At 31.8% G+C, this 15,532-nt stretch overlaps 3 protein-coding genes and 2 long non-coding RNA genes across 6 annotated transcripts; 4 read left to right on the top strand and 1 right to left on the bottom strand.

Moving 5' to 3' along the window:
- Positions 1–1,824: 1,824 nt before the first annotated feature.
- Positions 1,825–3,698, top strand: AT4G13600 (Carbohydrate-binding X8 domain superfamily protein; the record flags this gene model as incomplete). The annotated part of the gene is made up of 3 exons (NM_117434.6): positions 1,825–2,236; positions 2,469–2,502; positions 3,289–3,698. 3 exons carry the CDS (start codon positions 1,825–1,827, stop codon positions 3,536–3,538), a joined length of 696 nt encoding a protein of 231 aa, NP_193096.5. The 3' UTR covers positions 3,539–3,698.
- A 1,683-nt stretch (positions 3,699–5,381) lies between these two features.
- On the top strand, positions 5,382–5,699 carry AT4G06140. Its single transcript, NR_141969.1, has one exon. It is a non-coding gene; the product is annotated as an other RNA (long non-coding RNA).
- A 4,975-nt stretch (positions 5,700–10,674) lies between these two features.
- On the top strand, positions 10,675–13,501 carry AT4G13590 (Uncharacterized protein family (UPF0016)). Of its 2 annotated transcripts, none has more exons than NM_117433.5 (9): positions 10,675–11,066; positions 11,219–11,375; positions 12,001–12,184; positions 12,295–12,342; positions 12,443–12,539; positions 12,644–12,873; positions 12,961–13,011; positions 13,095–13,199; positions 13,283–13,501. In NM_117433.5, the coding sequence occupies exons 1-9, from the start codon at positions 10,925–10,927 to the stop codon at positions 13,346–13,348; spliced, it is 1,080 nt and encodes a 359-aa protein (NP_193095.2). In that variant the 5' UTR covers positions 10,675–10,924; the 3' UTR covers positions 13,349–13,501. The 2 variants fall into 2 exon arrangements, with proteins under 2 accessions (NP_193095.2, NP_001190718.1); NM_001203789.1 differs by having other exon boundaries at positions 10,692–11,070; positions 11,223–11,375; positions 13,283–13,466.
- AT4G13580 (Disease resistance-responsive (dirigent-like protein) family protein) lies at positions 13,389–14,343 on the bottom strand. Its single transcript, NM_117432.3, has one exon. The coding sequence runs from the start codon at positions 14,288–14,290 to the stop codon at positions 13,556–13,558; it is 735 nt and encodes a 244-aa protein (NP_193094.1). The 5' UTR covers positions 14,291–14,343; the 3' UTR covers positions 13,389–13,555.
- Positions 13,919–14,153, top strand: AT4G06135. Its single transcript, NR_141968.1, has one exon. It is a non-coding gene; the product is annotated as an other RNA (long non-coding RNA).
- Positions 14,344–15,532: the final 1,189 nt, after the last annotated feature.

Genomic DNA, 15,532 nt, shown 5'->3' with positions numbered 1-15,532 from the left:
CATTTTAGGGCTGGCAAAATCTTGTGATACATTATACATTACAAATTCATTTAATGTGATGAGCTATAATTTAGTCTTTTCTTTCTTCTTAATTGAAATTTAGCTTTTGGGGAATATGGTAAATCATATATATATATATATATATATATATCCATTATTTAATTAAAAGATAAAGATTTTAGTTGAAGATTGAAATTTTTTTTGACCATTTTATATTAAAGGATTTCTTACTCTTTTTAACAATGAGATTATATCTTCCATAAACATAAATTTGACCCATTTTAAAAGAGAAAAATGACAAAATATTTTATTCTCTTTATTTATTTTCTAAAACTAACATGCTAGAGTTCGCACAAATGATGTGATACGTTGTACCTACAGATTTTGATTAATGTAATGAGTTGTAATTTAGCTTTTGTGAAATATCCCATATCTCATATTTTCAATAGTTAATGTATTGTATTATATAGCACACATTGCTTCAAAAACTAGTTCTCTATCTTCATCACTATTTGCTCCCTATTATCTTAGATATTGTGAAGAATTGTTTATAAAATTAATCGCAGAATAGGCCTTAGGCCATAAGTGGTTGTCACTTGTAGGAATGCATTCTCCTTAGCTAAGAACAACCTCAATGATGAGATACTCGAGTTTCTTAATGATATAATTCTAATATTTTAGTACTAAAACAAAAGCTACCACTAAAAAGAAACAAATGGTGCATGAGTCTCTCAAATGGGCTAGCAAAGTCTCTTGAATGTGAAACTTATCTGGTTTTCTCTCATGCTGTTTTCAATCATTCTTGAGATACCCTACGAGAGACGAGCGTTTGAGCTGCTCCAATATTATTACTCGTATATCTATTTATCTTGCAATGCATTGCTAATTTAGAACGTTAAATGTTTACTCTAAATTTAGATTGCTATTTTCTTTGTAGCAGAGCAATGAATTAATATATCTATGTATTTCTTTGATCATACTATTTTACAGTTCTAATTTGATACAATATTGCCAGATATTTGTCCTATCAACAACGACATTCAAATAAAGAAAATAATCCATTTATATCCATTAATACATCACCAGCTTAGTACTAATAATAGGACATCATAGGTTAAATATAAATTGAACACTAATTTTTCACTTAGAGCGGTAATCAATATTTTTCCAGAGTGGATGTAAGTTACTCAATACTTTTGTGTACAATGTTCTTGTGATGTAGATATGCATATATATGATTAAAGTGGTGGTGTGGTGGCTTAGAAGTTAATAATTGGTATAAATCCGGTCTAGAATATGGTGGAGACCGTGGTAGTAAAAGCTTGATAGGATCCCATAATAAGTATCGGAGATGCACATTTTAGTTTGATGCATCGGAACAGACGTACATGTTATTGTGTAAGTGTAATATCTCAGATCTTAAATGTGTTACTGATGAGTGCTTGTGTTGTGTGACCCTTTCCCAGTTATGTACTCAATTTATTTATTTTTTGTGCTTTTTGACAACAATGTTTTCGCGGAACACTTATGATAATGTTGTATATCGATGCAGTATAGAGGAAACAATTCATCTAGCTGTAAAATTGCACTATTTATCATAGACCCGCGATATAGAGGCTAAAAAATCCTTCTAGTTATGAAAATGTAATTCCACATAATTGCATGCTTTTCACTCTAGTTACTTTGATTTGTTTCATAAATATTTTCGGATAATAACTAGTCCTTATATCTTTTATTTAAGCTTTATTTTAAAATCAACACGGAAAGCTCATATTCAACATAAGCAAAAAAAAGAACAAAGAAACGCAAAAAGAATTAATGTAAATGAAAAGAAAAGAGAAAACAAAGCAAAAGCAAAAGAGAGTGAGAGAGGTAAGGCTCCACACTCAAACTCTTCACTCTCACTCCTTCCTTTCCTTTCTCTCTTACCACTTCCCAATGGCTCTCTGTCTCCAAACTCTCTCCTTCCTCCTCCTTCTTCTCTTCCGTTCCTCCGCTGCGATGTGGTGCGTTGCTCGGTTCGATGTTACGAGCCAAGCGCTTCAGGCGGCTCTAGACTACGCATGTGCCGCTGGAGCTGACTGTGCTCCAATCCAACCCAATGGTCTCTGTTTTCTCCCTAACACCGTTCAGGCACACGCATCTTACGCTTTCAATAGCTACTTCCAACGTGCAGCCATGGCTCCTGGCTCATGTAACTTCGCTGGCACATCCACTATCGCCAAAACCGATCCTAGTATGTATTTTACAGAAACATGGCTTAACCGGATTGGTTAACTCGGTAAAACTGTCATAATAGTTGACGATGTTTCTAGTTAGGCAGTTTTTTTTTTTTTCGTTTTGAGAATTTTGCATTATTCATGTTGCATACATTTTCTCGGTTTATTTTTACTTTTTACTAACAATAAGCTTTGTGTATAAGATTGTTTGTGTTTTAACTCGCTCTATTTTTGTTTATTATTGTGTAGGTTATGGATCATGCGTGTATCCAAATTCTGTGCGGTACGTAATTTTTTATGCTATCTGTATATTTTGCATATATTACTCGTAAACAGTAAAAACTGGATTTAAGTTTCATTTTTCTATTAATATATTTACGAACTTTCTCTTCGTTTCTGATTTCAATATGTTTAACTGATAAGGAACTCCACCTCACGATTTTTTCATTCATTTGACTGAGGATGTTGTGATTCTATTATATTTCATGCGTCGTACTAATTTGCATGACTTATTATATGCATATCCCATTCAATGTTTCTGAACCGTTGGATGATCTTTACGAGTAATCATTCAACGGTAGAGATCCATGTCCTCTTTAGTTCTATTATTCTGTTTCTGTCCGTTGGTCTAGCCTTTTTCTGGTCAGAATGGTACAAGTTTGTAATAACTAAAAGAAAATAAATTAAAAGGCAAAAAGAAAAGGAACAAAGCATGTTGCAGTAGTGTTCTACTTTAGAGGTTTCGTGACGAACAAGCGTATACAAGTTGATGAGTTGCATTTACTTAGGAAGATAAATTGTTTCTTTTCTCCATTTCCAATTCTGACTTTAATCCTTTTTTAAACAATATCTACATTATAAATTTTATTTCAAATATTGTCATTGTCTATTGTAAGAAAAGATTATTACCTTCGTTTTAAGAGGTAAGCTAGAAACACTAAATATAATCAATACATTTATCATCATATTAAAATTTGGACGTGAATAGTGCATTTATATATTTAATTACTGAACAAGAACATTCTATTTATAAACTATATTAGTTAAAGTTTTGGTTTGGTCATGGCAGTAACGCTGGAGGGTCAGCTTCAACTACCACAGTGGGAGGAACGCCGTCAACAACCGTCGGAAACAGCCCAATGACGACATTGAGGCCACCGTCTGGCACCACGACATCACCGTTTGGAATAGGTGGCGGTGGGCTTAATCCACAAGGAACCACTACTACAACTAACACCGATGAATCTGGATCTTATATAATAAACAAGAGTACTGTCTCTATAGCTTTATTTGTGGCCTTACTGTTGTGGTTTATATAGGTATTTAGATTCTCGTTATAGGTATATTGTACGGCTATAACATTTTTGTTAAATTCGTTAATCAATCGGGAAGATTTTGCTAGTTTTCATTAGGTTCTCTATCTCTGTAATCCTATACACAAAAGGAATAGGAAAAACAAAAATTTAGATCGCAATTTTTTTTATTTTTTTTTTGTTCTTTGTTTCCTTGCACATTAGCACACTTTGGGCTTTCATTTGCAAGAAACAAAATATGATGAAATTGTTGAAATAAGATGACTTGATGTGAGTTGCGAGGTCTTTTTTTTTTCCACCGATTTTGGTGTTCAATGATTCATCCATTTAAATGGAAATATGGAATGTAATGTGTTTCATTCGATGTACATTATCTATTTATACATTTTTGGTAAAATTTTGTGTAAAAAATCTTTTTAAAAAATATTATTAACTTTCAAGTCCTTACAAAAATATCTAAACAAAATTTTCTAAAGTACAAAACTTACAAATCATCAATCAACATTAAACACTTATTTATATTTGTGAATAATTACAATTGAGTTATTGCATAAAATATCTTTCAGCAAAATTTTTGTCCTAAAAGTAAATACTATTTAGTTTTTAGACCTTACAAAATCTATTCCATGGAGATATTATCTTAAATTTATATCCTTAATTAAATTTCATCTTTATTGCACTATATTCAATTAATTGCTAATTGTCTAAACTCTCTTTACCTACAGTAAATATAAATATATAAATTCTTCTTTCACTTTTTTATTTGTTCTTATTTCTAATTGATTTTGATTTTATGTATAAATACATATAGTTAATAAATGTTAGGATTTTTTCTGCATATGATGTAATTCAAATTTTAAAAAACTGACATATATTACTCAATCGATGAAAAAAATAAAATATGTGTACAAGGTCCCACATTGCTTAAAAATCTGGCAATGTTTCAGAGTCATACTATAAAAATGATCAAAATGATTGGCTAAAATTATAATCCTAACCTGTAGTTATAATATCAATCATTAATCCTAGATATAACAATCAAAATAAAACTATTAAGTTTAGATCAATATTAAAAAAATTCAAGTTTCAAATATTATAAATATTTGAACTTTATAAGAAAATAAGAAAATAATGTTTAATTTCATGGGACATGTCTAGATTGATATTATTATGGGATGATATATTATGGGTGAAACCCTAGAATTAATAATAAAAATATAATTATACAATTGTAAACACTAAACAAAACAAATAATATTAACAAAACAAATATAATTTAAAATTAAATATAGTTTTAGTTATAAAAATCGTCACGAGGTGTATCATACATTAAAAATGAATAGCCTATATATATATATATATATATATATATCATTTTAAAGATAAAAAATCATTTTTTTATTTATTAAAAATATAGACCCGTAATCTACCTCTTTAATATGTTATTCATATATAAATAATATTAATTAAAATAAAAAAATTAACTTATAAAGAAAATATCAACCCGGGATGTACCACGGGTCCATATCTAGTTGTACTACATAAATTGATTACCACAGCAGCAATCCAACAGATTCGCGGAAATTAACTGTGACGCGTAGTAGTTTTTTTTTGTTGTTTTCTATCATACAAGTGTAGAGAGTAAGAATGTCCATAGAAAAAAAAAGAACTTTATTTTTTTATATATAAGATCTGGCAAATATATCAAATCCATTAAATTGAAGAAGAGATTATGTTAAAGTATGATTCAACTTTAAAGTGGAGCTTGGAGAAAGCTCAAAGAAGCTTTGCTCAAGCTAATGAAAGAGAAGAAGGATAAAACAAGTTCAAGTTTGGCAAAGACTCTATAGCAACTAGAGTATTTGGAGTTTACATGTTCAAGTGAAGCTTCTAGTTCAAGAAGAGGCTTTGAAGGGAATAAAGAAGAAGTCACAAGTGTGGATGTTAACACGTGCGAACGTTTGTTAGATTCAGCTCATCACTTAATACAAGAGCAGAGAGGTGAGCTTAATGATGGATAAATTCTTATTCTCAATTTTGGGTTCTTGGTGAGAGTTAGAGAGAGAGAAGTGAGAGAGAGTGATTCTCTGGGTTTTGCTCCTTGTTCTTTATCTTCTTCTTCATCTTCTTAGAGAGAGATTTGTAGACGAGAGTTGGTGAGAGATCTCCATTGAAGAGCACCATTGTAATCTCTTAACTTTGGATGGTGGATTCGGCTTGTGAGGAGCAAATCCTCACCGAGACGTACCTCAACGTTGTGATTTGCAACAGAGGGAACTTTGTAAATCTCGTGTTCTTAGTTTCTGTTTCAGATATGTGAAAACAGGTCTGGGTTGTTCATAAATATAGATGATCATAGGCCACCTTAAATTATGTTTCCTGTTTTAGATATATTTTTCCTAGTTAGCTTAGGAAAAAATAAAAATGTTCAAAACGACGTAGTTTTGATAACATATATACTGACTTATACGGTTTGCAAAATTTATACACGTCTATAGGTTATATTGCGGGTGACTTTTGAGATTGTGATATTGACGTGTATTTATTTGAGGTGGAGGGTTAACTTGCAAACAAATACTTTTCGAATGTGTTTTTGCATAAAAACCCTTTTTGTGTTAATTATTGGTAAGAAATACAAACATTTACTCAAGAAAATTAAGTTTTTTTCTGAAAAAGATTAACTAATAATTTGCTAAATAAGGCTTTCTACTTCTGCTAGTTTTTATTGACAATTGCATTGTGATTCTTAGGTAAATAGCCAACAAAAAAAAAACGTTTTACTCTTTCATTTAGGGTATTTCATTTGTTGGTTTCAGTTGTTTAATCCGTGAAGTCTATATCCAATTCTTCCTCATCGCAACTTATCGCAACAAGTCATAGATACATTTATAATACAACTAGACTAGCATTATGGTCCATGCTATGCGTATACAAAATAAATGCCAATTTACATCATATATCAAAATATTTTGGGAAAATCAAACATATGTTGCCATTAGTTTTTAACAATAGAAGTGCATTGAATTCATTAATTAGCTATATAGTTAAATTTCATCAAAAGAAAAAATATAGATAGGTAAATTTCAAAATTATAAAACAAACAAATTATTGAATAAAGTGGGAAAGAGTTATTTTAACAAAAAAGATATGTGGGAGAGAGTTTGGAAGATGAGATGATTTTGAGATCATGGGTGGTTGCTAAGAAAATGGTAAAATATTTTTCTATTTTTGATAATTTTATTTTCAAGAATAATAGAATAGGATTACATGAAAGTAAAAGAGTAAAATTTGAGATTTTTGCTACTTGTCAAACAGAAAGGGTTGCAATTTTTGTTAACTTAACGGTTGATTTAGTAGATATAGATATATGTTCCGTATTATGCATATATTATATTATAAAAATAAGAATTAAACTATATTATAATATTAGATTTTCTAAATTTATAAACTTTTTAGTTGATTCTAATTGTCTAACTAAAACACTATTTTATAAGTTGTCTTGCGAGTCCAGTCTACATAGAGTCTCTTCGTTGTGGTCTTTAGTTTTGTTTGATTAAGTAAAAGGAATAAGTTTTTCCATGAGCCCATTTGATAACTTTACATGTATAAGACTACATTTCTGTCTATGATGAATTATAGATTATCAGAAATACCTTTACTTCATCAAATCTATAACTCATATTTCTGTTGAAGTTATCAAATAGGATTGTAAAAAAACTTATTCTTTTTGCTCACTCAAACAAAGATAAGAACCACAACTATTGAAAGAGACTCTATGGTTGACTGGTCTTGCAAGGCAACTTACCCTCCTCCATCACTGCAGATCTTCTTATTTGCAACATCCGAAAATAATCTAACAAACATTCATGATGTGCATAATCTCAAGACTTAGAAAAAAATAGAGAAAAGAGACATGAAGAAGATTTATTTTGTTGTCTATGATAATGAATGAGATTGGGTATCAGAAGAAACTCTTTCTTCTACCTTTTATATGCGAAAGTAAAACCACTCCGTTAAAATTAGCAATCACGAATTAAATGCCAGATTTATGGCCATTAATACTATCGGTTTCAATGTTGAAAACAGAAGATATTTATTTGTTGTGTTGACTATGAGTCTATAACATATTACCATGAACATCCACTAAAAAGATAAGCCATTAAGCTTTCGACCCATTTACTCGAGCCTAGCCGTGTTTAGAATCAATAATATGTTTTCTTTTTTTATAACACACTAGGTGAATACCCAAACTACGTGTGGGTTATTGTTTTGAAAATTGTTTAAAAATAACTATGTTTAACTATTTTTATTGCTAATTTATTTACTATTTTTATTGCTAATTTATGTTATTTTTCGTGTATGTTATTATGTAGTTAATAAAATTATATTCATTTTCTGTAATTATATTTGTATAGTTAGATTCACTTTTGATTCAAATATCAATTATATTTTTTTCATGTATAAATCTTTTTATCTATATATACCCAAGATTCTTATCTTTTTTAACTATTATGAAATACTTATATCAACCATATATGATAAAATGGTATACAATTATGTTACTTATTTAGTTTGAAAGTTGCCTAACTTGATTCTAAGCAAACAATTTCTTGTTCTATGTATTCTCTCCTAATCTAGTATCCAATCACATCATGATAGGCTCATGGCTAAATATTGGATTGACATAATTTGAATAACATAATGTATAACTAATTACTCATTTGCTTTAAAAGTTTTCACATGAAAGAGAAAAAAGAAAGCAAAAATTAAATAGTCTTTTAAGTTAACTCTTATAGGTTTCTCTCTTTACATTTGCACTAGATTTTAACCCGCGGTACACCGCGGAGACAATTTGTTTTTCGAAATTAGTATATATAAAATTTTGCAAATTATATCTATCTATAAAATATTTTTATTTTATAGTTTACAATTGTTATTAAGTAACGTCCTTCCAAACCTGTTTCGCCAAACCCGTCCTGTAAAAAAAACTGCGGTACCCCGCTAATTTAAATTTATAATTAAAATAAATATTTTAAGGGATTGCAATTGTGTTTTAGTTTGTCAAACAAAATTTTGTTTTAAATAGTTGTCGAAATTTAGTTCAAATTTTGGAGAAATAAGATTTAGTGAATTGATAAGAAATATATTTAGTTGCGTTTTGCTCATTTTAAGGGATTGCAATTGTCTTTTGGGTTGTCAAACATTTTTTATTTTAAATAGTTACCGAAATCTATTTCAAATTTTGGAAAAATCTGCGTGATATATGGGATTAGAATATATTTGGAATGTTTTTCGTTTGTTAATCAATTTATTGCTGAAAACCCCAATAATTAAAAGCCAGTGGCATCTATTGTAAATAAGTTCCAACTCCAGGATTTATTTCACAAAATGGCTGCAAAAATGTATATATAGATATAGTCATATTCATATTGGAGAGAGAGTCGTATATTTAACTTTTTGGTATATCTAACCTCTCAAAAGACCATTATTAAAAAAAATATGCATGTCATTATTAATGTTACCGATTAATCATATTTTGCGCAAAAAAACCATATCATGTAGACAAAAAATATAATAAAAAGAAAAGATTAAGTTAAAATTACTAAACTAAAAAAAGTTAAATAGCAAACAACTAAGTTACAAAACACGAAAAATTCTAGTCCTTATCAAGTAATGACTATTAAAAAATAGCAAAATAAGAAAAGTAAAATGAGAGTAGTGTTTGATACATTAACATGATTTTTTTGTATTTTTTCTTTTATATGAAGATATTTAGTTAAGAGTGGGATTAATGGATGATTCAATGCAATGTGAAACTTTTAATTCTTTATCACTAAATTTGTTTTTAATAATATTAATTTAGAATGACATGTGACATTCACTGGTATGATGATGTGTTACTCATATGGAGAGAGTTGACCAACTTTCATATATATGATTTTTGTACTCCCTCTTCAGTTCGCCTATGACATAGACTTACATAAGAAAAATTAATAACCTGAGATCTAAATTAATAGACTTACTTTGGTTCCAAGCAAAACCCACAAATGCATAAAAAAGAAAGAAAGGATCTCCCATTTGTTGAGCTCCATGCTGTCCGGAGGATTCCTCTCGATTTTATTAGCCCAAACCTCTTGTCAGCTTGTTGACAGCACTGCCCCATTCGATTCCATTATTTTTAGTACTTTTGGGTTTCATTTGCAAGAATTGTCATTTTGAGGAGTTCAAAAATGATGATTTTAGTGTTAACGTGTGATGACATTTTTTGCTAATCCACTAGCACAAATGAATCATATCAGCCCATCGATATAGGATGGAATAGTTTTTTTTTTCTTTTGTAAAATCTACCAAACCCCGAAATAATGTTAGCAAAGACAAACATCCTTAACATATCCAATATTCTGGTATAGACTCATAACCTTACATATCTTGCCAATTTTTTTCCTACGTAAGACTTCTACGAGAAAAACAACGGACAAAATTATAAGTATGTAGCGAAGATTGTTGCGGCGGCTTTCTACGGATGTTTGTCTTTGGGTATCTTCCATCTAACTTGCTCTTTTATCCAATTGAACCATTTTTTTCTTACAACATTTAGTATAAAATCACTACATATGTACTTGAACCGATTCAGATGTTATTAAGTTGCTAAAAAGTAAAAACACATTTATCTCTATCGTTATCGAAACACACATAAATTACTACCTAATGTTTTTGAACTTTTCTGTTTTATTGATTAATAAAGTGATTTTTGTTATTTACAATAATATACATACACTTTTCTATAGACATTTAAGGAACACAATTTTTTTGTAGAGTAAAAAATCAAATCTTAAACTTTTAACTGATATTGTTATTTCTATTTTTTCTCTTTTTTTAACGTATGATTATTTAATATTACTAGGTTATAACTTCTGCAATATCGCAGAAAATTCATTTTCAACAATTTTTTTTTCTCTTCTTCTTTCTCTAAGATAATTATATATAGTTTCATTTTCAATTAATTATGGTTTACATTCATGTAAAAAACAAAAAACGGTTTACTGTGGGTGGTTTAACATGATATCGCCGACAAAAAATAAAATAAAAAAATAACATGATATCATACTTTCTCACTTCTCAGTAAACTATAAAACGATGCCGTTTCGTTATCTTCGAGAACTCACAACACACGTGGCCAATCTAGAGTCAAACCCAACCGCACAGACAAAGAGAACCCGAAATTGCAAATCCTATCTCCATCACCAAACCATTCTTCTCTTCTTCGATTTGCAGTAAAATTCGGAAAAAAGTCTCAATCTTTCTTTCTGGGTTTCTACTTTATCAAACGAAATCAACTCAAGCAATGTTTCACTAATATATCTGCTTCCGTGAATTCTGAATAAAAAGATCATGAAGCTCACAAGCTTGAGCAAGAATGCTAATTCCACAGCAACAGCAGTAACTGTATCTTCAATACAGAAACTCCCGTTTCTGTCTCTGTCTGAAACTTTGCCTTGTCCGAAGAGTTCGAGAAAACCCACGTTTCTTCCTTGTAAGTTACTCTTCCTACGACTTGAAAGTCCACGACTTTGCTATGGATTGTGTAGAGATGAGCTTAGCTAAAGATTTCTTATTACTTGTTCATATGGAAATGAATTTTTTTAGAGTTCGATTTAAAGATTTCTAGTACTAACTAGTTTGTAGTAAGATGTAGACGGAGACCAAAGTTGGATTTGCTCTGGGGAAAATTTAGAGTTCGTGCATCAGATGCTGGTGTTGGATCTGGGAGTTATAGTGGTGGAGAAGAGGATGGATCTCAGAGTAGTTCTCTTGATCAGTCTCCTGCCACTTCATCAGAAAGGTTACTAGTTCATACTTGTGTCATTTATGAGTATATTCTTCTTGTTAACAAGGGACTGTTTAGACTCTGAATATAGACTATGACATGTAACCAATATATACCGTGAAGATCCAATTTACTGTTGAAAATTGTGTTTTAAGTGTGAAATAAATCGACATGGATCTGTAGTGGCGTTGTCCGCTTGGATATAGGTAGCAACATTTACTGGTAATTTTGTGTTTGGAACTTTAGTTTATCATCTCTTTGACTCTTTTTAGGTGTATGAGCAAGCAATAGTTAAGGGGGCATAAGTGATTACTTTATAGATCATGGTGATTATATGTATCTCTTATTATTTTTTGGCAAGAAAGCTTAGTAAGTTAGGATTTTTTGTGGTATTGGTGTTTATATAGGCAGGCTCAGGAATAACATAAGAAGTTGAAAAAAAAACATAAGAAGTTGAAGTTCGTGAAATACTTGAAGTGTTTCTTTTAGTAGAAGAATTTCTTCAAATCTCTGTGAATTATGCCACACTAAATTTATGTGTGTGTGTGTAATAGGGTTAATTTGAAGCTAGTGTGGTTATACTTCTCTTTTATATTGTGTATGTGATCTTTGATCCTTGTATTTTCATTGTATCCTGCAGCTTAAAACCTCGAGGGCCATTTCCTTATTCTTTGTCAATAGCGCTTGTACTACTGAGTTGTGGTTTGGTATTTTCTCTTATCACTTTTGTGAAAGGAGGACCATCTTCAGTTTTAGCAGCAGTAGCAAAGTCAGGCTTCACAGCAGCCTTCTCACTCATATTTGTTTCTGAGATTGGAGACAAGGTATATATCTATCTAATCATGTCGCCGCTATTTTGTAGCATACCACCTTTAGATTTCTTTTATGTTACCCAAATTCTGTGATCTCACTTATGTCGTTTTCGGTTGGCCAGACATTTTTCATTGCTGCTTTGTTGGCCATGCAGTATGAGAAAACACTGGTACGTTTTCTTCTAATATTTCTCTCTCACTCTCTTTGATCCTTTTGTACTTATTTATTCGGTGAACGCTGATGTTATTGACCTTGAATTTCTTGACAAGGTCCTTTTAGGTTCAATGGGGGCTTTATCTTTGATGACTATCTTATCAGTTGTTATTGGGAAGATATTTCAATCCGTGCCTGCTCAGTTCCAAACGAGTAAGCTACCTAAGGCTTCTTTATCTTCAAGCTGTTACTTTGCTCATACAAACAAACCATTTTCTGGAAAATATATGATGAGATACTTTTCTCTCTTTGAACAGCACTACCGATAGGAGAATATGCTGCAATTGCGCTTCTCATGTTTTTTGGATTGAAATCCATTAAAGATGCATGGGATCTTCCACCAGTGGAAGCCAAGAATGGTGAGGAAACTGGTATAGAACTTGGTGAATACTCCGAAGCTGAGGAACTCGTGAAAGAAAAGGCGTCCAAAAAGCTCACAAACCCACTTGAAATCCTCTGGAAGTCATTCAGCCTCGTGTTCTTTGCGGTAAGAAAGAAGAACCCCTTTGCGTTTGTCAAGAACTTAAATTAAACCATCCACATTTTGATAATTGAGGGTTCTTTGTCTAATCAGGAATGGGGAGATCGATCAATGCTTGCTACTGTTGCGCTTGGTGCTGCACAGGTATGATTCACACCATCCCACAACACCACAAGCTTTAGCTCACTACACCCTAAACATTTCTCTGTTTCAAATCTGTGTTATAGTCTCCATTGGGAGTTGCGAGCGGAGCTATTGCTGGACACTTAGTAGCAACAGTGCTTGCAATCATGGGCGGCGCGTTCCTTGCCAACTATATCTCTGAGAAACTGGTATGAGTTAATGCTTACACAAGTCCATTCACAGCAACCGAATAGCGCACAAGCTAATGAAAATTGGTGGTCTTTTGATGCAGGTGGGCTATGTTGGGGGAGCTCTCTTCTTAGTTTTTGCTGCAGCCACATTCTTTGGAGTGTTCTGAGCTGAGTGAACGGTGTTTGTTCCGGCGATTCACAAGCCTTCCAATATTCTTATTCTTACTTTTATTGTCGGAATCAAGCATGAGAGCAATAAACCAGACCCTTCTCAGAATAGTTGTTGGAATAATTCACAAGAAGGAAACATTCTTAATTACAAATGGCATCACACATTTCACACACATTTCATTCACAAGTTTTAAACATAATTCTCAGTATTTCAGATGGACAATGATCCTCAACAGCATCTCAGCTCCATCAACAAAGTGTTGGCCCGCAGGAATCAACGGCCTAACCTCTGCAAATCCGCAAGCGTTCTTAAACCTTCCGGTTCCTCCAGTCACTGACAGATGTGACATGGCGCTTCCTATCCTATAGATTCCATAGAAATTTAGATTATCATTGTACTCTCCACCTTCAAGCATAGCTGTGAAAGCCATCATCTGCGTGCTTCCATCTGCTGAGCTGGCAACATAAACACCTTGAGCCTTACCAAGTGGTTGTGACCCCAAGTCAGGACCAGATGTGATTATGTCGTCAATCACCGTGATTGTTCCAAACCCAAGACTCAGACCATCAGGACCCAACTGAGTCTGAATCCCATTTAGATTCTGACCAGAAAACGCTGTTCCAGACAAACCAGTACCTAATGGAATACCGTTGATACCGTTAACCGTTGGCATTGCCCCATTTGCGTTGGGTATGGCTACACCGTTTTGCGGTGGAACAAAACCGATCTGCTTAGCAAACGGTACTTGACCGTTGTAGATGTTTCCAAGCAAACCCGTAATGGGTCTTGCTGTGGGACTGCTTCCCCCAAGTATATCGTGCATGTACAATTCAAAAATCGGGTCTTCGGGTGCAGGATCGAGTGCGGTAGTTGCAGTAAAAAGAGCAGCTATGAGAAAGATTGATGTTAAAAGTGAGAATGGTGATTGTTTCATCATATTGGAGGATGCTTGTTTTGTATGATTCTTGGTTTTGTTTTGTAGGAAAGATTGAAGGATTTGAGATTGATCAATAGGTGTATAAATACGGAAGATTTGTGTAGTTGTTGCATTTCTTAGGATTGAGAAGTTGTTGAACTTGTTCTCTTATCGATCACTTGTTTATTATATTTTTGGGGACTTAAGCCGATTTGGGTGGTTTAGGTTTGGACATAAATTGTTGATTAACTTATGGCCAAGAAAAGTCAAAATCTCTTCTTCTTCTTCTTTTTTTTTTTTTTTTTTGTCAACCAAAATCTCTAGTTTCTAAGAGAGTACTCAGAGTACAAAGCTATTGTTCTAATATTATCCGGTTTACATACTTTAGACATAAAATTTAAAACCAACAAATGTTAATGATCGAAAACACTATAACGTGGTGTGGCAAGGGATCATCACAATTTTGATTTTTATTTGTAATTTTTAATTTTGATAAAATAATTAATTGGAAAAATTGTGTGATGTTAGTTCATGGTGTAGATTATATATATAAAAAGAAAAGAATATGAGTTAGTCATGATAATCCGACTAACTATATGGTTTCATCATTTCATGATCAAATTTACGAGTATATTTTATACTATGTATATTAATTTTATGAGTGTTAAATGAACTAATCCGTGCATTTAAAACATCTCACATCAGTTTAAGTTATTCTGAAACTTGGATATTTTCTAAACCCAAACCGACATTTAACCTCGTTTAATTGTAAAATCTAAATATGTTTATAAACGTAAACCAATATATAATCCGTTTAACTATAAATCTAAACCCTAATCGTACTTTCTAAACTCAAACTGATATCTAAACCCTGATCTTTTCTAATAAATCTAAACCGATACATAATTTCGTTTTAGTGAAAAATTAGATTTTATAATTAAATTAAATTCTTTTTATTATTATTAGGTGTCAGATTTTAATTGACTAAAATAAATAAAGTGAATATAAAGGTGAATCCAAATATTTTTCTTCCAAAAAGGGATCTTTCATAGATTCGTTCATCATGCGGGAATGAGCATGCCAAGCTCCGCTTAACGAACGCTTCAAAACTTATTTACAAATCATATAAGGCAATAATGCATTTGGGCTTCTTGCCTTCTTCTTCTTCTAGCATCAACAATAGCCATTGAGGCCGATTCCACCATTAATCGAGAATCTTCTACAGAAAGAGCTCTTCCAAAGCATGAAAATCAGAGATGGTTG

Source organism: Arabidopsis thaliana, chromosome 4 (assembly GCF_000001735.4).
Source record: "Arabidopsis thaliana chromosome 4, partial sequence".
NCBI lineage: Eukaryota > Viridiplantae > Streptophyta > Magnoliopsida > Brassicales > Brassicaceae > Arabidopsis > Arabidopsis thaliana.
This window is presented reverse-complemented; position numbering and strand designations above follow the sequence as displayed.